General features: G+C 37.0%; 2 protein-coding genes across 2 annotated transcripts in view; both read right to left on the bottom strand.

Annotated features, from left to right (window-relative positions):
* Nucleotides 1-205: 205 nt before the first annotated feature.
* Nucleotides 206-16,850, bottom strand: CLXN (calaxin). The gene is made up of 5 exons (XM_069461644.1): nt 16,793-16,850; nt 8,831-8,986; nt 6,704-6,808; nt 1,933-2,084; nt 206-346 (listed from the first exon to the last, which is right to left on the bottom strand). The coding sequence occupies exons 1-5, from the start codon at nt 16,848-16,850 to the stop codon at nt 206-208; spliced, it is 612 nt and encodes a 203-aa protein (XP_069317745.1).
* A 2,442-nt stretch (nt 16,851-19,292) lies between these two features.
* FAM133B (family with sequence similarity 133 member B) overlaps nt 19,293-25,264 on the bottom strand; it is a 28,574-nt gene continuing 22,602 nt past the window's right edge. The window contains exons 10-11 of the mRNA XM_069462073.1: nt 23,298-23,345; nt 19,293-20,308 (exon numbers count right to left, since the gene is read on the bottom strand). Coding sequence (XP_069318174.1) covers nt 20,222-20,308; nt 23,298-23,345 — 135 coding nt within the window. The 3' untranslated portion in view covers nt 19,293-20,221. The remainder of the gene's footprint in view (nt 20,309-23,297; nt 23,346-25,264) is intronic.

Below are 25,264 nucleotides of genomic sequence, written 5' to 3'. Positions count from 1 at the left end.
ACTGGTGCTATCTTAGGGCCCAAAATGCTAGGTGGGGGCTGAGCTCTTCATGACTGCCTGAACTTCAGCAGTGCCTGAACTTCAGCAGTGCCTGAACTTCAGCAGTGCCTGAACTTCAGCAGTACCTGAACTTCAGCAGTAGGCTGCAGCCCCACAGAGGCGAGTGTCTAGCAAGTAATACTTTCTGACCCTTTAAAATTTTTCCTCAACCAATTTGGGCTGTTGGCACTTGTAACTGTACCTTTACTTCTGGTAAACATGGTCCCAACACCTCCAACAGAAGTCTGTCTTCTCTCACTGCTTTTTCAAAGTCTGCAAAAGATATCTTGCCATCGTTGTCATAATCCTAAAGAGGAAGATATTTCTTGATAAATGACAGAGTAGTTTTTAACTTTGCATGGAAATAGCTATCTGAAAGGTTTGCCAAGCAAAACTATAAGTTCATACTTTTGTACACACTTTACATATATAATGAAAAGGTATTTATTTATGGAGGCCACTTACTTTATTCCTGTTCTTCTCATAGGCATACCTGAGTTACCTTAGATATATTGTTAAGTGTATCCCTACCCCTAAAGCAGTTTAATTAGAGAAATAAGACAAAAAAGCAAAGGATGCCCATTATGATATTGCAACTTTTTGATAAGAGCAATAGGGCAATGAATTTCAAGCTTCATTTTGTGTACAACTTGTTCCTCAAAAGATCTCTTACTTGGGAGCCCATCGGGTAAAAAGGATAAAAGTAAAGTTGCTCTGTTAAGGCACCGGGAGTCACACCATTAACAGTTCAGGGTGGACTAGAGTCCAAGAAGACTTGCAGACCACTGGCTGGGCCTTTAGGGATGATTGGGATCCGGATAGGTAGAAAGGGGTGGGGAGGAAATGCAGAAGAGTGGCCCACCAGAGTGAAGCCTTCATGACGGGGATTATGAGAGATTAAGTATGTCGTGCAGGAGAGTGGGGAGGGGAAACACGTGTGCAGATTATGAATGCCTTTAACTGCTTAATTGGATTGGATTACGTCCTTGAGGGTTGCTGAGAGGCTTATCTAAAGTTTGAATAATTATCAGAAAAAGGTTTACTCCATAAACATTTCCTTTCAAAAAATAAGGGGGTGGGTGGTGCTCGGAAACATACTGTCTCTCAAGAAGTCTACTCTGAGCCCTAGCATTGGCTAGTGGCACTTCTAAAAGAGGAGGGTATTGTGGAGCCTGCATTAGCTGACTCTGAGACTCCGAAGCCACCACCATCTCTTTCCTTCCTGAACTCCAGAGTAATGTAGGTGTGCTGGGCCTGGGCTGCCTCACTGGTATCCAGTTTAGGGTCATGGTAAGAAAAGGGCAGAAATCACTATGTCCATAGTAAGGAGATACTATAGGTTTTATGGAAAGATGAATTCTGCACCCCATTTTCTACGGTGACCTTGGGCAAACCTTTATTTCAGTTTTCTCATATGTAAAATGGAGTAATAGTTTCTACTTCATAGGGTTGTTTTGAGGACAAAATGAGTTCATACATTAAAGCTCTCTGAACGTCCTGGCATATAGTAAGCATTCTACAAGGGTCAAGTATTTTTATTATGTTATTTTGTTGTAATGAGTGTTTAGACAGATTGGAGGAGTGAGGTCATGAAGACAAAATAAAGTAGCATCCAATTTCACACAAATTGAATCTGGTCTCCTCCCAAATTAATGAGATTTTACTGATAGTAAAATATTTTAAAATAATTAACATTTAGTAACCCAGCAATTTCATAAATATTTACTGAGCACCTACTAACTATCAGGCAGGCACTATTCTAGACAATGGATAGAGCAGAGAAGAAATAAAAACTCCCACCCTCGCAAAGCTTATATTCATTATGGAGGAAAATAAAAATAAGTAAATAAATCATTTGATTGAATATAATGCATCACAGTTTTTCATTCTTACCATTTTCTTCAGCGTTATATCTACCAACTCTTCTATTCCTTCAGCAGTCTCTTCTTCAGATGATTGTTGGTGTAGACTGTTCTTCAATATGTCAAATATTTCCTCTCGAGAAATGAAACCATCTCCATTCAAATAATAGACTTCAAAACAGACTTTTTAAAGCACAAGAAGTTTAAAGGATTTGGATAAGAACTGTTAAAATGTTATTAGTCTTCTCTTTAGTTATTTCAATATATGATACCAAAGGATAAAATCAATTTATACATTATTTAATTACTAATCTAATCCACTACATATAGTAGAGAGATTTTAGAATAAAGCATTCTTCATTATATTTCTGTCCATCAGATTAAATGCCCCTTGGGGCATGGAAAGAAAGGTTTATAATTTCTGAATTTTGATATTAAGGGTTTAAAAATGTTATGAAGCTGAAATAAAGGAGATAAATTTTTTAAAACCTTTGATCATGCAATGTATATATACATACACATACATGTATATCTATCTATATCTATACCAATATTCTGATTCTCTTCTTACATAGAGTACCAAAACAAAATGTACACCTCACTGTATCACTGAAAAAGAACGTTTTTCAGTATATTTGGATAGTGAGCCAGTCATCTCCTTGAGCCTGCCCATCTGCACTATCCAAAATTAATCAAATAACCTCTTCCTGGACAGTGACTTCCGTGTCTTACATCTACTGTGTAAGCACCAAAGTTCACTCATTCATCCCATAAATGACCTTATTCGGGTCCTGGGAATACAGCAGGGATAGAGCTCTTGTGGAGTTTATAGTTTAATTAAATGTTTTGGCAAAAGCTAACTCAGGAATAGATCTCCAGAGTTATCATATTATAATAGTTGTGTCTTTCTGTTGATTTTCTCCAATCTATAGCATACATATGAGTTCATAACACAACCCTACCAGAAAGTACTATTTTTCCCCAAATTAACATATCTTTAAATGTATATCAAACATTTTTAGGAAGTGAGATTAGAAGAGGAAAATTTTTTTGATAGTGTGATGCTATTCAACCATGTACAGCTGCATTCAGTGTCACAACCATTTTTAACAAGTATTATTAGGTTATTAAGTATGGAATGTCAATTTCCTTAAGTACTAAGCTTGACAGTTGATTTCTCTGACATTTCACTTTGACACTTTTTTTTTTTATTGTGAAGGTACATCCTCATTCTTTCAAATGCACATTTTGGCTTGTAATTATCTTTCAATTTTTTTTAAGAGCAATTTTTGTGAAACCCTGGATAAGTAAAACAATTCGTGTTATTTTTGAATATGAGTTCTGTCATGGAAATGATGCGGCGCAGACAGCTTGAAACATCAATAAAATGTTTGGGAAGAATGTGGCTAATGAATGCACAGTATGTCCATGGTTTGAGAAGTTCCATTCTGGTGATTTTAATCTTGAAAATGAGCCATGTGGGTGACCTGGGACAAAGGTGAATAACGATAAGCTAAAAAGCTGTAGTGGAAGTGAATCCATCTCAACCTATGTGTGAATTACCAGCAAGGTTTGATGTTACTATTCGAACATTATTGGACCATTTGAAACAAATGGGGAAGGTAAAGAAGCTGGATCAATGGGTACCACATGAATTAAACAAGCATCAGAAGAGAAATCATCTCGAAGCTTGCCTTTCTTTGCTGTCATGACATAAAGGCAAAACATTTCTACACCATATTGTTACGTGTGATGAAAAATGGATTCTTTGTGACAATTGCAAGAGTAAAGCACAATGGTTGGATAAAGAGATAGTGCCGAAACACAGTCCGAAACCAAATATTCACCAAAAAAGCTAATGGTGTCTGTTTGGTGGTCTGGCACTACTATTATCCACTACAGCTTCATGAAACCTAGTCAATCAATTACAGCAGATGTCTACTACAACCAATTGGATGAAATGATGAGGACACTTGTGATTAAGCAACTGAGATTGGTCAAGAGACCAAGCCAATCCTCTTGCAAGACCACATGTTGCAAAAAATAACGCCACTCAAACTACAAAAGCTGGACTTGGAAACTCTCTGTCATCCACTGTATTCACCAGACCTTGCACCAACTGACTAGTACTACTTCCTCCAGGCTTTGGACCACTTCTTGCAAGGAAAAATATTCAATTCTCAACAAGCTGAGAAAAACGTCTTTCAGGGACGGGCGCCGTGGCTCATGCCTGTAATCCTAGCACTCTGGGAGGCCGAGGCAGGTGGATAGCTCAAGGTCAGGAGTTCGAGACCAGTGTGAGCAAGAGAGAGACCCCGTCTCTACTAAAAATAGAAAGAAATGATTTGGACAGCTAAAAACATATATATATATATATATATATATATATATATATAAAAAATTAGCCGGGCATGGTGGCGCATGCCTGTAGTCCCAGCTACTCGGGAGGCTGAGGCAGTAGGATCGCTTAAGCCCAGGAGTTTGAGGTTGCTGTGTGCTAGGCTGACACCATGGCACGCTAGCCCGGGCAACAGAGCGAGACTTTGTCTCAAAAAAAAAAAAAAAAAGGAGAACTTCTTTCACGATTTCATTGCCATGCACTTTCCAGGTTTCTTGGCTGCTGGCATAAGCAAGCTACCATTAAGATGGCAAAATTGTGTTGATAGTTTAGGCACATACTTTGATTAATTGTACTGCTTTTGGTTTGATATGTAATAAACTTTTGATTCAAAATCAGACATTTCGTATTTAATGACCTAAATTTATTACCATAAGAATTTACATTCATGAAAGTTAGCTTTTCACTTCTCAGTGAGACTTTTGTATAAGAGCACTGCAGCAAATTTAAGTGGTAACTACATTTAAATGTTATCTCATGAAAAATTAGAGTGGAGGAAAAAAGTTAAGAAAAAAATATAGAACAGAAACAAAAAATTCATAAGTGTCAAAGAAATGTTACAATTAAAAAATTGCTGCTATTATTTTTAAATGTATTTTTAATTTAGGGATCTTCTTTTCAATATCCCAAATTCAAATTCAAGTGGAAGAACAAGAAGGGATAAAAATTTGCTCATGCACACAGAACTTTGTAGTTTTTTCTTAAGCAATTAGACATTTTAAGCAATTTGTTCCCTTGAAAACTGCTATTTAAAATTGTTCCTTGAGAGGCTGGGTGTGTTGGCTCATGCCTGTAATCCTAGTACTCTGGGAGGCCCGGCGGGTGAATCGTTTGAGCTCAGGAGTTTGAGACCAGTCTGAGCAAGAGCGAGACCCCGTCTCTACTAAAAATAGAAAGAAATTAGCTGGACAACTAAAAATATATATAGAAAAAATTAGCCAGGCATGGTGGTGCATGCATGTAGCCCCAGCTACTTGGGAGGCTGAGGCAGGAGGATTGCTTAAGCCCAGGAGTTTGAGGTTGCTGTGAGCTAGGCTGACACCACGGCACTCTAGCCCGGGCAACAGAGTGAGACTCTGTCTCAAATAAAATAAATTGTTCCTTGAGGTACCTCAAAACTACCATATTATCTAGCAATTCCACTATAGGATACATATATAAAAGAAAGGAAAGCAACGTAGCAAAGAGATATCTACACTTCGTGATTATTACAGCACTACTCATAGTAGCCAAAATATGGAATCAATCTAAGTGCTCATCAACAGATGGATGAATAAAGAGAATGTGATATATAAATACATAATGGAATATTATTCAGCCACAAAAAAGAGTGAAATTCTGTCATTTGCAGCAACAAGGATGGAACTGGAGGCCATTATGTTAAGTGAAATAAGCCAGGCACAGAAAGACAAACATCACATATTCTCACTCGTATGTGGGAGCTAAAAAAGCAGATTTCATGAAAATAAAGAGTAAGATGGTGGTTACCAGAGGCCAGGAAGGACAGTGGGGAGGAGAGGATGAAGCGGGGGAATAAAGAATATAAAATGTATCTATTACCACTTAACTGTACATTTAAAAATGGTAAAGATGGTAAATTACATATGTACATCCTACCTTGATTAATAAATAAATAAATAAACTGTACCTATTCTCCTCCCAGGGTTCCTTGTCCAAACTCTTGACACCACAGGTTAAAGCATAGGAAATGAACATTACCCAAGTGGTACAGGCCAGAGCAAATTCTAGGCAAAACTGTGAATTGGGGGATTATTGTCTTTGGAATTCATAACATTCCTTTTCTGTAGGAAGCTCCATTGATAATCCTCCTCCCTTTGGGTTTTTATTGTAATCAACCTCTTCCCTTTCTTCACTTCCCTCTTCCATCCGTCATCTAAACGAACTCTAACACTAAAGTATTAATGTCAGCTGGTTAATGTGTGTTTTACCTTGTCTAGTGTCGACCCCTCACATTTTCTCTGATGAAAAGACAAGGAATGGCCCCTACGTAACACATGCACTGCCCCCCGTTGAGACCCATTTCCTGCTATGCCCAGAGGCAGCCTCAGAAACCTCAGCCTTGCCAGGTGATCAGAGTTGGCACAAGTCCTGACCCTTAGCTGCTGTTCTTAGCCTGTGCCATAAGCCGAAGACCCATCCTGGTGACATTTGTGCGTTACAGAACCAGTGAAGGACCCTGGGGCTGGGGAGTCCTCCTTGACCTTACAATTCTTCCACCCATTTCATCTGTTGAGTTTTTTTTTAAAGCTGTCATGAACAGTTTTTGCAAGGTTGCTATAGAGAACACTGATTTTATATTTTTAAATATTATATTTAAGCATTCACTAAATAAAAAATTGACAATATGTAGTACTAAGCCAGTAATCACATATAGAAATCTTACACTTTAGCTTTTCTTCAAAAGTCCCTCGAAGAAACACTGATAATCCTTTAACCCACTCTTTTACATTTATGCAGTTATCATTGTCTTTGTCAAATGCAAAAAACACTGAAAGAAAAAAAAATGTGCGAGTGTATTGTAACTTAGTGCTATTTTATAGTTAAACAGTATGTAAGTATGAACAGATAGAAAAACTTTTCTCCCAAATTAAGGGGAACAAAAGGTTTTGGCATAGTCTTCTTGAAAGAATCAAAATTACGGAAATGTGGCTGGGTGCAGTGGCTCACACCTGTAATCCTAGCACTCTGGGAGGCTGAGGCAGGAGGATCACTTGAGGCATGAGTTCAAGACCAGCCTCAGCAAGAACGAGGCTCCATCTCTACAAAAAATAGAAAAATTAGCCAGGCATAGTGGTGCGCACCTGTGGCTACAGGGGAGGCTGAGGCAGGAGGATCACTTTAGCCCAGGAGTTTGAGGTTGCAGTGAGCTGTAATCATGCCATTGCACTCTAGTCTGGGATACACAGCAAGACCTTATCTCAATCAATCAATCAATCAATCATTACTGGAAATGTGTTTCCTTCTCCCAATATTTTTAAAGAAGGAAAAGAGTCTTTGTCTCTCTCTCTCTCTCTCTCTCTCTCTTTTTAGAGACAGAGTCTCACTATATTGCCCTGGCTGGAGTGCAGGGGCATGATCATAGCTCACTGTAATCTCAAACTTCTGTGCTCAAGCAATTCTCCTGCCTCTGCCCATCTAGTAGCTAAGACTATAGGTGCACTGCTAATTGTTTTGTCTTTTGTAGAGATGGGATTTCACTATGTTGCCCAGGCTGGTCTAAAATTCCTGGCCTCAAGTGATTCTCCTAAAGTGCTGGGATTACAGATGTGAGCCACTGCACCTTGCCAGAAAAGAGTCATTCTTCTCCATGAGCAATGATGAGCTTCATTTATGATGTTTTGTATGTTTACTATGAGCTAAGAAGACAAACAGTGGAGCTAATCAAGGTGATGATTTTTATTATAAAAAAAGTAGTGAAAATTCTGTTCTAAAGAATTTGCACAGTACCTAAGGGTAAATTATTAAAATAATATATTTTTAAAATTACCAATGAAATCTTAGTATTCTATAGTATTCTACTATTCTATAAAATCTTAGTAATCTTAGTATTCTATAAATCTTAGTATGTTAAAGTATTATTTACTTTTTTGGAGATAATGAATATGTTAGTTATTTGATTGTGGTGATGATTTCATAGGTGTATACCTGTGTCAAAACTTATCAAATTGTACATTTAAAAATGTATTACTTAAACCAACCAGATCACATTAAATAATTTCCTATTTTAAATATGTGATCTTTTCTTTGAATTTTTCAATATAAGGAATCATTATCATTTTTATACTGACTGATACATTAATTTTTATGAGGAAAAAGAAGCCATTTAATAATCTATATGTCTACAGCATGTTACTCTAAAGACATCATGATTAAAAGCCACAATTGGCCTATCTTTTAAAAAACAGTAAGGCTGGGCACAGTGGCTCACGCCTGTAATCCTAGCACTCTGGGAGGCCGAGGCGGGTGGATCGCTCAAGGTCAGGAGTTCAAGACCAGCCTGAGCAAGAGCGAGACCCCGTCTCTACTAAAAATAGAAAGAAATTATACGGACAACTAAAAATATATATAGAAAAATTAGCCGGGCATAGTGGCGCATGCCTGTAGTCCCAGCTACTCGGGAGGCTGAGGCAGGAGGATCGCTTAAGCCGAGGAGTCTGAGGTTGCTGTGAGCTAGGCTGACGCCACAGCACTCACTCTAGCCCGGGCAACAGAGTGAGACTCTGTCTCAAAAAATAAATAAATAAATAAATAAATAACAGTAGTTCTAGCTTATTTAGTTCATTACTGGTTATTTCTAAAACCTGAACAGCTATGAGATATGAAATTCTGAGTGAGTTTGTATTAAAAACCATCCTCGCAATCAAGCCAATTATTATTTGCAGCCCTACACTTGCCAGAATTATGGGTTTCTCATTTGGCATTGAAAAAATTCAAGGTCTTTGGTGAAAATTGAATACATACATATCTGCTATCTCAGATTAGCCCATTGTAGTCTCTTAGGACTTCTTACCCCTATTCATCAACATATCATCAGTCATTCCAAACATGCTGTGCAGGATCGCTCGAAATGTGTTACGATCTAGCCCAATGTTATCAAATCTTCCATCAGTTCTGCCCACCAAGTGGTGAAAAAGTCTTACGAGACATTCTATTTCACTTTTTTTGACTGTAAAATAAAAAGACAAATAAATGCAAATTAGCTTTAATCATTGAGTTATTCAACCCAATTAAATATATTTTACTAAGCAGCTATTTTGTTTCTATGATGCTAGGTGCCCTGATGATAATATGTGATATGGAATTGTTCCTTAGCTTACACAATGAAGGTGGGCCTCACTCAGAAGTCTCATAAGACAGTATATAACTGCTAAATTATGTAATATAATGCTCACTATCATAGACACGTGAAGAAAAATCAGTATGGGAAAGATGAGTTGGGACATTTTCATGGGAGAAGTCGACTTTGAACTGGGCCTTGAAGGATGCAGATAATTATATAGGAAGAAATGTGTTGAGTGTGGTAAAGAAGTAAAGAATTTTAGGGAAAGAGGACAACATGAGTAAAGGAAGGAGGTAGAATTAGGGTTGAGATTGAACACGCTTTATTGAGAGCCAACAAGGAGTTGGGAAGAAGTGAACAATAAAGTTGATGGTAGAGGGCCTTGAATGCCTGGTCAGAGAATTAACATTTATTGTAACAGAGCAGCATTTCTCATGGTGTCATTTTTTGACCATCTGTGTGAGAATCAACCCCCTCTCCACTGCCCCATGCTTGTTAAATACGCAGATTCCCAGGGCTTTCCCCAGAACTGCTAAGCTAAAATTGCTAACAAGGGGCCCAGGAATTAGAATTTAAACAAGAGCTTAGTTCACTCTTCTATGCCCTAGAGGTTGAGAATTTTTGGGCTAAACCATTGAAGATTTTGGGCCAGGGCAGGGCCGTCACAGCAAATTAGTTTAGGGAAAGCCATCTGGTGAAGCTGGATTGAAGGAGGAAAGCTGGAGGCATGGAAGCTGGGCTTGGAGGAATAGGGCTTGGGCTAGGGAGGTGGAAATGTATTATAACAGAGGTAATGTTTTACCAGCTGTCTCTTTAAAACCCCCTCACCCTTTTTGGGAATTAAAACCTGCATTTCTGCCTGAGGCTAGTAATAAGAGGGACAGGGGAGTGTTCTTTGTGTTTTTGTAGCACAAGAAATGGCTCAAGGGAATTGTCTGGGCAGAGGTCACAAGATGGTCTTCACCAGAGATGCTACAGTTAAACGGCAATAGCTGAAAGCTGAAAACTCCTTTTAAAAGCTCTGTATTTCTGCTTATAGAAAGGACAATGGTCCTTTAAGAGGAGAGTCTGCCATCCTACTTATTTGTGGGCAAATTAATGAACTTCTCTTTCCTTTTCCTCAAACTGCTTGTCCTTGTTAGGCCGTGGGGACAAGTACCAAATTTTCAGTAACAGAAATAAGGACAGAAAACTGGGGAGCCTGAGATGCTGCAAAAAATCAGTAAGACTTTGTGTCTGATCAGATCTGCAGTTTTCAAAGTGAAGCTTTTTAATATTCCCATGCCTGGCTCTCACTCCAGACTTAGTAAAATGCTATTTTGAAGAAGTGCACAGGTGATTCTGATGCACTGTCAGGAATGAGAACCAAGAGGTTAGGGGCACTAGACTTAAGCATATGGGTTTCACTTCTAGGTCTTGTCCTGAATAGCCAATTCATACAGCTTCTTTATGCCTCAGTGTCCTCACCTATACAACTTGGGTTTTAACCTGGATAATCTCCGGGATTCTTTCAGTCTCTGAAAGTCTAATTCTACAAATCAAAGATTACTTGAAAGAACTAGAAGGGTTTAGGGGAGAAATCTAGTTACTATTTTTCCTTTTCTCTTCCTTCCTCCTTTCCTATCTTCCTTCCTTCTTCTTTTTCTCATTTTCAGTGGGAAAGGTGGGGAGAAAGAAAGAATTATTTTTTCTTTTTTTTTTTGAGACAGAGTCTCACTGTGTTGCCCAGGCTAGAGTGCCGTGGCATCAGCCTAACTCACAGCAACCTCAAACTCCTGGGCTCAAGCAATCCTTCTGCCTCAGCCTCCTGAGTAGCTGGGACTACAAGCATGTCCCACCATGCCCGGCTAATTTTTTTTCTATATATATTTTTAGCTGTCCAGATCATTTCTTTCTATTTTTAGTAGAGACGGGGTCTCACTCTTGCTCAGGCTGGTCTCAAACTCCTGACCTCAAGCAATCCTCCTGCCTCGGCCTCCCAGAGTGCTAGGATTACAGGTGTGAGCCACCGCACCCAGCCAAGAATTATTTTAGATGCTGTCCTTGAGATGATTTCAGGTTACCAAGTAAAATGAATGACAACACATAGATAATAGGCTGCTGTGGTCCAAGGGGTGACTTGACTCTTAGGGTGGTGATTGAAAATCTAAAGAATAAACAATTATGAAGGTCCCTAATACTATTTTATGACTGAGTTAGATTGTCTGGTTCCTTGCTTAATATATTAATAATTTCACATTGTAACTATGAAGCTCTGAAATAGAACATAAAGGTCATTTTTATTTATCCAGTAAGCATCAAGGGTGTCCCATGAACTAGGCAATGAATACACCATGGTTCCTGCCCTCAAGGGTATTACACTCTGGTCAAGAGATAAAGAAGTGCAATAAAGTGTTACAAGCATTATGATTAATGCTGTTTGGCTGTGACCCAAAGGAAGGAATAATTAATTTGTGGGGAGGCAGTAAGAGATTAAAAAGGGTCCCATGGAAGAGGTGTCACTTGAGCTGAGGCCTCCCAAAGGAGCAGGCAATTTACCAGAGGAAGCGGCCTGAAGGTATGGAAGCATGTTCTGAGAGCTGTGGGTGGTTTGGGGTGGCCAGATGGCAGACTTGTCTGATTTTATATACAATGGGAAGCTTACTGAAAAAATTTGGCTGGCAAGTTATCAGATTTGCATTAAAGGAAAACTACCTTGGCAGGAGATTCTTCAAATTACTTTATGAATGACGAATCCTGATGTGGCAGCTTGTATTTTCCTAAAGATGATCGTAACAATCTATCCCATTGAACATGCTCTTACCATATGACTTTGATATTCCTCCCCTTAAAACCAGGGGATTTTTGTGACTGTTTTAACGAACAGAGTACAGTGAAAATGAGGCTCTGTGACTTAGAAGGCTAGGTCATACAATGGATGCTGCTGCTCTGAGGACCAAAACTTGGCAAATCTTCTTTTCTTGTTTGGAATATGAAGAAAAAAAAGCAGCTCAGGTGTGAGTGGGTGCACTGTATGGAGTATATGGTGTATAATGTTTGCCTGAAAGTAACCCTGTTCAACTCTGGCAGAAAGTTATCATCTGAGCAGAAATGTTAGCACCAGCAGTGGTGTAAAAATAGAAGGCTGAGAAGAGAGGTTGTAAGAATAAGTCAGGAGCCGTTCTCAAGAGCAAAATGTCGACAAGTCTTCCAACAAAGCAATCAAAGACTTTAGATACAATCTTCAGCAGGTAATAATCTAACTTTTTCTGAATTTTATCAGTGTAGCTCACATTTCATTATACCTAAAGACCTTACACATATGGTCAAGAAACCAGTGTTAATAGTAGAAATTATGGGTCATTAATGAGAATGGTGTTGAGATGCTAGAGATTGACCCATGTTTTTAGTTTGGTATAATTTTTTAATAATTTTGACATTTTAATAACATTTAGTTTAGAAAACTCTTTAGTTTGGAGTAATTTTAGATTTACATAAGAGATGCAAAGAGAGTACAAAGAGTATCCTATACACTCTTCACTCATTTTCTCCCTAAAGTTAACATCTTACATAACCATGGTAATTTGTCAAAGCTGGTACATTAACACCAGCACTACTACTAACAATAGACCCTAATTGGATTTCAGCAGTTTTCTCACTAGTCTTTTTTCTGGTTCCAGGATCCAATCCAGGACCCATCTGGATGTCCTATCTCCTCCCGTCTGTGATTATCTTCAGTTTTTCCTTGCTTTTTGTGACCGTGACAGTTTTATTTTGTAGAATATTCATCAATGTAAGCCTGCTTTTCTCTTAATTAGACTGTGGCTGTGTATTTTGGGAAACAATACCACAGAGGTAAAAGTGCTGTTCTCATCACGTATCAGCAGATACATGTCAACATGACCTATCACTATTGATGTTAACTTTGATCATTTGGTTTAAACTAGTCTGCCAGGTCTCTCCACTATAGTTACGAATTTTCCCTTTCCATAATTGCCTTTTGAAGCCAGTCATTAAAGAAGGGAATTAAGCTCCACTTCCTGCGAAGTGGTTATCTATACCATTATTCAGAATACTGTAAGAAAGATTTTTCTCTTTCCCACTTATTCAATTATTTATATCAGTATGAAGTTACATATAACGGGGCCTGTGGGGCATCGTTAGGTCTAGCATCCTTATAAAATTTGAGACTGCAGAGTTAGTTACTTTCTTCTAGTATGTGAGAACATAGCAAGACGGTGCCATCTATGAGCCACAAAGCGGGCCCTCATTAGACATTGAATTTGCTTTAACCTTGGACTTCCCAGCATCCAGAGCTGAGAAATACATTTTTGTTGTTCATAAATCATCTAGTCTATGGTACTTTGTTACAGCAGCCCGAATGGACTAAGACACATACCAACATTATGTTATTTTCTTGCTCAAATTATTCCAGCTTTGGCCACTGGGAGTTTTGGGGTTGGTTCCTGTATCTTGCCCCATCTTTTTGCTTTTCATACACTTCTTTGCTTTCTGGCACAAATCTTCCAAGTTCATCTTGTATTATCTCCTTTCAGCTATTTCTTCAAGGAGTCCTGTTTTTTTCCTTTTCTTTTCTAATTGGAGAATGGTATTTAGAAACCACGGTCCGAGTACTGGTGTGCTTATTGCTACTGGGGTGTTACTACTTCTAAGCCCTCTCAGCAGACATAATTAGGAAATACGTTTGTATACTAACCTAGCTATGGACACATATTGGCCCATGTTATTTTGTCTCACAAAGAAAATGAATGCCAAATATTAGACTAGTGGGCCTAGAGCTGGTCCCAGTCTATGACCCAGAAGAGATGATTAATTGTATTAAAAACTCGTGAACACCAAGAAGTGTCTGTAGATTCACAAGGGCAAATAATGTTAGACTTAAGTTTCTCCCTACCTCTTGTAGGAGTGGAGCAGAGAGATGCAGTTCATTATGTATTTGGATTTTTAATGAAGCATCTGACAAAATCTTATTGATAATATTGATTAAAATTCTTACAGATAATATATAAAAATGCAGGCTGGTAAATTATAGACAAACACAGCTGATTGTGCACTTTTATTCAAAAGGTGCTATTTAACACATTAACATCAACTCAATATCCAGTACCATCTGGTACAATGGTAGGCTCTCAATACAGTCATGTGCTGCATAATGATGTTTTGGTCAAAGACGGTCTGCATGTTGGATGGTAGCTCCGTAAGATTATAATACCATATTTTTACTGTACCTTTTTTATGTGTAGATACACAAATACTTACCAATGTGTTACAATTACCTAGAGTATTCAGTACAATAACATGCTGTATAGGTTTGCAGCCTTGGAGCAAGAGGCTATAGTACCATCTAGGTTTATGTTAAGCACACCATGATGTTTGCTTGACAAAATGATCGATTGACTCAAACAACATGAAATTGTTAGGAATTGCTTTAAAATTCTCCACTTACTTCAGTGTGTCTAAGAATACCTGGAGTGAAAAACTTGGATACTCGGCCCCACTTCCAGAACTTTTAAAAATACATCTAGAGGGTAAACCAGGCATCTACATTTTTAACACAAACCTTTAGGTGATTCTGATGGTGGACATACTCCTATCATGCTTTGAATAAGACGTAAACAGCCATGGTCAACTACAGAATTTGTGGGACCAGTACAAAATGAACATGTAGATCCCTTGTTCAAAAATTACTAAGTCAGTGATAGCAGACTGTTAAATTGTGGGGCCCTGTGAGAACACAGAGCTCGTACAACCATGAAGCCATTTATATTCCCTTAGGTAATTATTTACCTGCCTCCCCCACTGGATTAAAGGTCTATTATTTGGGAAAGAAACTAAATTTTTTTGTGTGACTCTAGAGCAGCACCATCCAATAGAACTTTCTGAAAGGGTAAAAATGCTTTATACCTGTGCTGTCCAATTTGGTAGCCATCACCCAAATGTGGTTATTGAGCCTCGAAAAGTGACTAGTATGACCAAGAAAATGGAATTTTAAATTTTATTTAATTTACATTTAAATAGCCACATGTAACTCATGGCTACCATATCCAACAATTGCACTCTAGAGAGTAGGTCAAAGTTATACTAACTCTAGAACATAAAACATTCTAATCTGAAAAAAAAAAATAGAAACAGCTGTTTGGTAGGGTGAAGAATTTCCTTCACAAGGCCACTGAAGGTATCCAGTTTTCTGCGGGTTAGAGAATCATGTAGGGGTAGCTGTTTGGACTAGGAGCCCTATGATCATGAGGCCTAGTAAATAATGAAGATTCCCTCCTAAGAAGTTCTAAATCAAAGCCCAGGAAAAACCACTCCAACTTTGTGCCACATGGGACATTTAGAACTTTGAGGCCGGGCATGGTGACTTATGCCTATAATCCTAGCACTCTGGGAGGATGAGGTGGAAGGATCGCTTGAGCTCAGGAGTTCCAGACCAGCCTGATCAAAAGCAAGACCCCGTCTCCACTAAAAATAGAAAAACCAGCCAGGTGTCATGGCACGTGCCTGTAGTCCCAGCTACTCAGGAGGCTGAGGCAAGAGGATCACTTGAACCCAGGAGTTTGAGGTTGCAGTGAGCTATGATGACATCGTAGCACTCAACCCAAGGTGACAGAGCAAGACTGTCTCAAAAACAAAACATAAAAACTTTGTACACCAAGAGAAAAAAGATAGTCCCTTCTTGAGAAGGTCAAGGCAACACTAGCTCTGTTAGCCCTCCCGACTCCTAACTATTAAGAACCAAATTCCAGCCATGAGAGGAAGACTAGTCTATCTTGGTCTCAACTAGAAGGACCCAGCTACTGAGCTAAATTCAACAACTTTTCACTGTGCACTTACTCTATGGGAGCACTATACAGCAAGACCATGAGGGCTGTCTATAATGCTGACCAGTAAGATTGGTTTGAGAAATAAAAGATATTATTTGAATGCAGACTCTGGCATCAGACTACTGAAATAAAGTGACTTCCCCAATGACTAAAAGCATTCTTTGAAAATTCAGTTAGGATTACTTGTGGCCATGTCTGAGAAAACTTACTTGTTAAGGTCTTTCAGTGAAAAAAATTTTTAAAAATCTGTTAACTTTGATTAGCTTTAAGAAACACTTACCATGATATTTTTTCAATATCTAAAGTACCTTATATATCTCTACTGATCCCCTGAAGAGCAATCATCTGCCACTATGGGTTTGTGCCAAAAAACTCAGGGAACTGGTCAAAGTAAACCTTTATAACTTAAAAAATCTTATTAAATTTCAATTTCAGAGTATAATAAAATCAGTCTTTGGTTGGCAGATAATCCTTTAGCATTTATGATGTCATATAAATTCTCAAGCTATTCTTCCCACATAGCCAAATATATGTTAGGACACCTGATGACTAAAATATTTTCTGTGTCAGTGCAGACATGATTGTTCACTTGCTCATCTATTTTTAAAATAACCAAAATATGAGATATAAAAGAAGGACTCTATTTTAAGGTTACAAAGCACTTGTTAATAATGTTCAACTAGAATGTCTACCAACATTTCTATTGACCGAATCAAGATGTTCAGGCAGCTACCTAAGAGGCTAAGGAGGGAGGACAGCTTGATCTCAGGAGTTCAAGACCAGCCTGAGCAACATAGAGACTCCGTCTCTTAAAAAAAAAAAAAAAAAAAAAAGTTCAGATAGCATTGTAAATCTGATCAGTACTTACAGCTCTTGACAGCTTTACTGATGGATTCCACCAGTTTCTTCCGAGCCTTCTGGTCCATGTTGAGTATGGCTTCAACACACGGCAGACTTCCCAGATAGCCTAGCTCCAAGCCTGGTTATTTATTATGAGCTAACACTGATTCCATAGTTCATTACTCCAATCCCAACACAGAATGTAACCATGGCAACATTGCAGCAACCAAACACAGAAGGTTCTCAAATAACTGGAAAAATATGCAACAATGGTTGCTATCACTCAGTACAGATACAGTAATCTCATAAGGTTACTGTGATCTGAAACATTATAGCAATTCCAATATTTATCTTTTCTCTGGGGCTACATACCACTTAAAGTGGTGTCTGATATTATTGCCATTTATATTCAGTCAGCACAAATTCTACAGGTAAAAACATTCAAATACATAATGACCAAATAAGATTATAAAGACTTTATTCTTTGAATTGAAATAATTTCCCAGGCTATAAACAGCTCCCTCAAATGTTATAATCTCTTATACACTCTAACCAAGAACATTTTCATGATATCCAAAAAGAGGCTTCAATCTGGGACCTTACCCACTTTTACCCCTCCAACTTAGACCTGACTGGAAGCAAAACATGATGTGACTATGTCAAAGCTGGCCCAAATGTCAACTGTTCTAACTCTTGTCTATTGCTATATCACAGCAGAGAAATCATTTTCTAGTCTGTCTGCTGGCAACAAAGGGTACTAAAATAATTTCTAGAATTTAGGATATGATATTCTTACTAAATGTTTAATAAAATATAAAAATAAGGCAAATACAATTGAAAAGAAAAAAAAAGCTTTCCCCTAAACTTTTCTTAAAGAAATATCAGATGAGTGTTCATATATTTTAAGTTAAAAAAAAAAAAGGGGGCAATTTTTTTTTTAAAGCATGTACCCAGTCACTTAAGGGTGAATAGCTGTTCTCACTTGGTTTCCCTGAGGCTAGTCTATGGTTCCCCATAAAATGCCAGAAAATTAAACAACAGGTTTTGAGAACATCTTGAATGAAGGAATACAAACCTGTATCTTAGTTAAAATAAAGTCAGGACACTCTTATGGTACTTAAAACATCGAAATATACGAAGGGCAACCAAAGGAATCCAAAACAACCACAAAGGTAGCACTGGTATAAAGCCAATTTTTCTATCCAGACAACTCATCAATTTCTAGCAGTTATCCCAGCACCATTATCCAAATAACATGCTTTGTGTTTATAAAATTGGTATAGAGTTGTTCAAGAAAAAGGGTGGTTTGGTGGAGGGAGGAAGAGATGTTATTAACTTACACACTGTAATTATTTTGGAATTAACATAATTGATAATATTACCCTGTCAAATTTTCTTTCCATATCTCATTAGAAGACTGTTAAGGCTGCCATCAGAGGAATAATGAAAAAGGTGTTGCCCAGATAGTCAACACAGTCAGGAAAGAATACAATTTTTTGCCAAATCACGCCTTTCTTTAGTCTAAAAAAAATGAACAGTTGCTTTCTCATGGGATATAATCGTCACATACTAGACTAGTCTGTAAAGCTACACTTCTGTGTTCATAGCAAGACTGATCAAAAAATACCTGAAAAACTTATCTTTCAGCATTTTCGTGAACAATAATTCTGAGAAACTTTCTTTGGATACAAAATGCCCTGCAAATTTTCTGTGTACTCAAGAGCATACACATATCTTTCATTAGGAAATAGTATGTAGCTTTAAGCAAACAATTGAAAGAAACATACCAAGAAATATGTTCTCTTTACAGCTAAACTCTTAGGGATATGTCTTATCTGTCTACTATTTAACACCCAGGAGTGTTTCTTATCTTTATAACTTTACTTGCAACTCACAGGGAGCTGATAAGAACACAGCTATTTTTAAGTAAAATAGCTATTTATTCAGCCTGTTGTCATGCCAACATGTTCTGTGCATACATACCACTACAATTAGCACACCCTCTGTAACAGGCAAAATTGTACATCAAATTATATTTCGTGTTACCTGATTATATAAAATTGTAAAACAAAAATGATTTATCAATTCCTTTTAACATTCCTAGTAAACAACTCAGCAGGAGATATGAGGCACAAAATCTTAGTAAAATATGACATAGGAAGAGCAATAATGTAACTCTCACTTAAATTTAACTTGTTATAATTAGTTATTAATATACAAAGACAACAAATGTTTAAAACATTATATTTACTAAGATTCTGGCAACAGCTTTATATAACAAGACACAGCATACCAGGCCTGCCACTCAACTTGTTTATGGTAAGTCTCAGCTTCAATATGAAGCTGTTTAAAAAAAAAAAAAAAAAAAAAAAAATCAAAACCCTGCTTTTTACATGCTAAATATCTTGGCAAGTATGCTGTTAAACATAGCAATGAACTTAAAACAGTAAAGTAAGGAGTTAACAAAAGCTAAACATTGCAGCCTAAACAAAATTCATACAAAAAAAAAAAAAAAAAAAAAAAACTATCACCAGTTACATAAAATTTTCCTGACTGGTTAAAACTTAACAGTATAAAACATGCATTTTAGAATCTTTAGCTATCAAGTTCAAAAAGTACCAGTGTCTATTTGAAACAATTCCTCTCCAAAGCCAAAGTATAATCAAAATTAATTCAAATGACATAACACATTCTAATGATGAAAAATATTCAGTATTATTGAAGTGGAGGTAAATCCCAGAGCTTCTGGGGCTTTTTCATGCTGCAAAGGGCTGTTTCTCTGATTCACTCAAAGCAGCAAACAACAGACTCCAAGGATGTCACTAAGCCCAGTAAAGGGCAAGACTGCTGGTACCCAACTCTGACCTCCCCATAAAACATGGCTACTGTGTCCACAAACATAAGATGTGTGAGGATCAAAGGCACGCTATTCTGCTAGCTAAAGAGATAGCAAACCACTCCCACCCCCCAAAGCTCCTTCCCTAGGTAAATAAAAAGTATATAAGGGGAAAAAATTAAAATACACTTATCTACAGAGTAAGGATTTTGAAATATCAATGTAATCCCTACTTTAAAAATTTTAACTAGAGTTATCTGGTCATTTCTGATTACATCTTAAAGATGTACCCAGATTCAATTTCTGTTGATTTCTCATTAGACATTTCTAGTCAAAAATATTAATTTTATTCCCAAATATCTTAACCACTAGTACAACTGCAGTATATTATCTTCCAGAGTTATCAAGCACTGGAAGAGAAAAAAATAGATGTTCAAGCAACAGGCAGTAATTATGGCCCTTTCACACAGCAGAATCTGAGTGGCTACTGAATAGTCCAGGAATAATTCTAAAACCAAGAAAACTCATGCATTTTAGTAAATATGTTGTAGTTTTCACAGTTGAAATTTCCTTAGACATTGCACTTTCTTTTATAAGGGAATCCTGATTTTTTTCTTAATGTTATGGCGAATCAGGACTTGAACTAGCAGCCTTCTTTTTCTTCTTCTTACTGTGTTTCTTATGTTTCTTTTTCTTTTTTGTTTTTTCCTGTAAAGACAATTCTATGTTAGACATTACTACATGAAAATATGCAAATTAAAATATCTTTACCATGGTACTTGTAAGCTCCTACATAGCTATTTCAAACAATCCACACAACCAAGTAAACCACTCAAAACATTTCTCAAAAAAGTCTCAAAACCAGTATCATATGAGGACTAAGAGTTCTTGCTAATTTTCAAAAAGATAGGGGAAAACTCATTAGCATGATATCATAGCTTCTAACAAAATTTCCTGCAGAAAATAAATTCAATTGAATCATGCTACCAATTGCTCTATTTTGTTGTATTATTTCTAAAGGTAAAGTAATTGCAGTTACTGTAAAGGAGTAACTATAGCAAAATATAATTGTTTTTATAAAATGACAGTTTTCAGAGAGAACAGAAATATGAAATCTATTTTTTAAGAGATGGAGTCTCGCTATGTTGCCCATAAATCTACTATTTTTAAGTAAACAGAAACACAGATATTGTGTACTGCTCAGACTGACAGCATTACTTTAATTATCAAATTAACATCAACTAATTAGTATAAAATATGGACGTATAGTTGAAAAGTCTGTTTTGCTAAGTGAAACAGATGCTTGATTTTTAGAGGAAAATACCGTTGAAGGATAGTAAAACTAGTTAAACTATGAGTGGATAAAAGGGACCTGTTGAACTCTGACTCTTATGACTGCTTCTGCTATAGAAGGCAGAACTTTTAGAATCAGACACTTGGAAAAGTGGTTTGAAATGAGAACTGCCGGTGTTGATATTCAGGAGAAGAAGATGAAAAGCAAGAAAGGAGATGAGACATATAAGGTGGTAACAGCAGAGCCACCTGTCTGTTAAGACTATCTACAACCTCTCCTCTCTCTCAAACACCTCTACTGCTTTATGGCACTCAGCTTTCATCATTCTTTTTTCAGTACATGCTTAATACATAGGGAATTTTACAGAAAGTTCAAAATCTTATAATTTTGGCTTTTAAAACTAAGTTGTGGGTATAGGCTACATTTTCATAAAAGGACAGCTGAACACTCTCTTCTTAAAATATTTTTCTTCTTAGCTTCCACGACACCTTATTCTGCTGGTTTTCTTCTATCACAAAGACCTCTTTCATTTCCTTTGCTGGCTCTTCTTCCTCTGCTTGACCTTTCCAGGCTTTCTGCCCTGCTCTGCCACGTGCACTCCCAGTCACACATTTTGAATTCCACTTAAACACCGATGATGCCCACATCTTTATATCCAGTCCTGTTCTTTGACCTCAGGACTGTAAGTGCCTCCTTAACAGCTCTACCTGAATGTTTAGTAAGTAGGCTTTCTAAAGTTATATAACAAACTGCTTTATTTTTCTCTCCAAATTCTCTTAACCATCTTAGTATAAATGGCACCACTAATTTGTCATCTTGCTTAAGTCAGAGAATCTCAGCTATCTTTGATTCTACTCTTTGCTTTAACTCCACTCTACATCCAAAGCACCAAGCAAGTCCTACCGTTTAAGTCCAAAACATATCTCAAATCCTTCCATGCCAGTTCAACTCAATTACTACCACTGTAGTAAAAACATCATTCCTCATTCATGTTCACTCATCTCCCCCGGCCAAAGCATTTTAAAAACGTAAAATATTTAGGTCACCTTTTAAAAAAAAAACCCTCAAAATCGCTTTTCACAACATTCAGATTAAAACTCAAACGCTCTGCCATGTGATAGGGCCTTTGCCTGCTTCCCACCCTAATCATGTGCTACTCCTCTTTACCTGCCAGACATAGGCCACACTTACCTTCGCTCAGTTCCTCAACATATCACACTAAGTCCCACTAAAGGCCTTAGCTCTTCTCTTTCCCTTGGATATTCTTTCCTTTGATCTCCACGTGGTTGCCTCCTTCTTGTAAATCAGATTTCAGCTTAATTTTACTTCCCCAGAGAGGTTTTTTCTAGCCCCCTCCACCACAGTCACTCTTTGACATAGCACACTCTTCTCTATTTTGTAATACATCTCTAAGACCTAGAACAGAGCCTGCATAGAGATGCTGAATAAATACATACTAGCCAAAAGAATGAAACAGTGAGGGAATGCAAATACTAATTTGGTGTCTAAATTAATTAATCTGAACCATAAACCAAAGCTGTCTCCACCCAAATTACTTCCCCATTCAGAAAAAAAGTCTCTCTTATTTGTTACTTTGGTCTTGCACATAAAATGTTATTTCTGAATCATACATTACCAGATGAACCTTCTTATCAGAGAAGGTCCCTCATTTTAAGAGCTAGGAAATTCTGGGAAGGAGTTACTCCAAACTATGGTGCTGTTCTCATTTCCTTTCACCTCCTCCTACGAAAATGCCTTCAAAGCCACAGCCCACACTTGTACTGAGGGTCCCTAAATTACTTTGCTGATATGGTCTGCATTACTCTTTGATAATCTCTGTTAACTATTTTGTTTTAGTTGGTCTGCTTCTCATTTGGATATTACTTCCATTTTCCTTAATTCTCTTCTTCCTTCTTCTTTCCTACTTCTGAATTTGCATAACAGCAGAGTTGGCTTTAAAAACTATCAGAAGAATCATCTTCATTTATGTTGTCACATTCCCACTTATTTTTCATTGCAGCTAATGTTTAGGGAGGCCTTTTCTGGTATTACCAGGTTTGGCAGATCTAGAAGTAAATCCTATCAAAAACTGAGGAAATCACCATACTTTAATCTCATATTTCATATTATCGCTTATGAAAGCCAAACAGAAGTTTAAGCTTATACTTCTAACAGTAAAATACTGAAATGGAAACAGGAAATGTTTGCTACCAGGGTATTTCTTCCTTTTTCTTGAGCCAATTAGACTTTCTTCTACCTATTAAGTAAAGCTGCTGAATACTATAACTTTCCTAATAAATATTTGTTTGGTCCCAGTAAATCCAATCATGCTTTACCATGACCCATTTTATACTAAACCAAAACAGCTATACTGTTGTCACATAAAAATAATGAGATACTTGCTGTTGCTTTTTCTTGTTCTTCACTGCTTTTCTTCTTTTTTGCTCGTATCTAAAAAGTTTGAATTTTGTGGAGAAGATAAACATGTAATTTATACTCAAGCATTTTTCTTCCATTCTCTAACATATTCTGCATCTTCAAAATTTATATGTAAAAAACATTTTGACAATTAAAAGACATTTCAACAAGGTTTCAATAAAAATCCTATAAAGGAAAGAAAATTAAGATTTTAAATCTTTAGATGGCTTCTCTTATATTTCTTTTCTGCATCTAAAAAAACCCCCAGCGTGGTACAGTAGGAAAAAAAAAAACACCCAAAAACATAAGCTCTGAAATAAGACAGACCAAGGTCTGAATCCTACCTCACTTTCATCATCTGTAAAATGGAGATACAATATCCACCCTTCAAGGGGAAGGGCCTGGAATATAGTAGTAGGTATTTCTCTTACTCTATGGTGCTCAACAAATGGTAGCTATACATATAGTGTACTCAGTATAAACCAATTGTTACTTAGAATCCTCTTAAGTAACAATTATCACCTCATTTATATTTTATTCCAATCTTTTTAAGTGTTGTACAGTGGATTTAAATTAAATTGAAAGTTGCTAAGCCTCATGTATATTACACATTAAGTCCAAATGTAAGATATTTTATATTAAACTTGTTATCATATAGCAAACATAATTAATATAGCACAATACTGGAGTATAAAAGTTGGCTAAATGATGAATTATGTGGTTTGACTGCTTAGTGACTACATATAAATACCTGATATGAATACATAAAAATGTAATTAATAAAATAAGGAAGGATAAGGACTACAGGAATAGAACATAAAAGCATTAGAGACTATTAGCTTTCAATAGGGAAACCAGCCTTCCTCTTTAGAGAGCACTTAGAAAATTATTCAAATTGTTATTCTTGTCATTACAATGACTGGGGGTGACAACAGCTGTGCTGCATTCGTATTTAGCCAGGCAGAGACAATGGATGCTGTCATGCAACATCCAGGACAGCCCTGTACATCCTATGTGACTTTTGAATAGCCCGCTAAATGTTAAAGTAATGAATCTGTTTATAATACAGGAAGTACATTTATTGTAAATATAAACAAAGTATTTTGTACAGGATTTTAAGATGTAATGCATGTCCCAGAAGTGCAAATATTATATAAATAGAGGGAAGATTGTATTTTATTTCATTTATAGCTTTACTAAATCTTGTCTACCATTCTGAAAAATGTCATTGATGGCAATGCCTTTGTATGGTTTTTGAAGGGTATATGCAATGCACCTATCACCGCCTGCATTTTTTCTTGTCTTAAGATAGTATGTCTTCTGGGGTTACAACACTTAAGCATTTACATATTGAGATATAATTTCATAAAATTACACATTATCATTTACTTTTATTTCTTCTTCATATTTCTGTTAGGGGATAGTAATATAAAAATTTGTGTAGATAGTCTGTATTAGCTACAGATTTCATTTCAGGGGGGCATTACAAAGTATTGCTATAAATGGGGGCAACAGGTCTGACAGGACTGAGGGCCACTGTTGCAGACGCCCCTAAGATGAAATCAGAAATCAGACAGGCATGAACAAAAAGGCAGGACTCAGACAGTGGGGAGATGAGGAATAGAGTAGACAGGGATAGAGCTGGGCAGGGCTGATGTAAGAGGAGACCAACACTAAAAGGGGACAAAAATCAGGAAAACCAGCTCTTGTGGCCATCTGCTACCACCCCTTGTAACCACGGGCAAGCCTTCAACTTTTTTAGATTACACTGTTCGGGGTTGACTATGTTGATCTCTAAAGAAAGCTGAAGCTTTAAAAATCGGTGATTCAAGGGCAATCTTGGGTTAAGTTTTACTGTAACACCCAGAATTATGCAAACTTTATCCACTATTTACTCTGTCCCAGATATGATGTAACACCTTTCATAATTTATTGTCTCATCTAGTTCTCAT

The sequence above is a fragment of the Eulemur rufifrons genome, chromosome 29 (assembly GCF_041146395.1).
Source record: "Eulemur rufifrons isolate Redbay chromosome 29, OSU_ERuf_1, whole genome shotgun sequence".
Taxonomy (NCBI): Eukaryota; Metazoa; Chordata; class Mammalia; order Primates; family Lemuridae; genus Eulemur; species Eulemur rufifrons.
The sequence above is the reverse complement of the archived record's forward strand: the minus strand, read 5'-3'. Positions and strand labels throughout refer to the sequence as shown.

What these genes read in the sequence shown, in the direction of transcription:
- CLXN (XM_069461644.1), bottom strand. Translation starts at nt 16,850, where the DNA reads ATGGACCAGAAGGCTCGGAAGAAACTGGTGGAATCCATCAGTAAAGCT. An exon ending in TGATATGTTGATGAATAGGG is followed by an intron (nt 6,809 to 8,830) that starts GTAAGAAGTCCT and finishes TTTTTCTTTCAG; the next exon opens with TGTTTTTTGCATTTGACAAA. An exon ending in TTTTGAAGAAAAGCTAAAGT is followed by an intron (nt 2,085 to 6,703) that starts GTAAGATTTCTA and finishes TGCTTTAAAAAG; the next exon opens with TCTGTTTTGAAGTCTATTAT.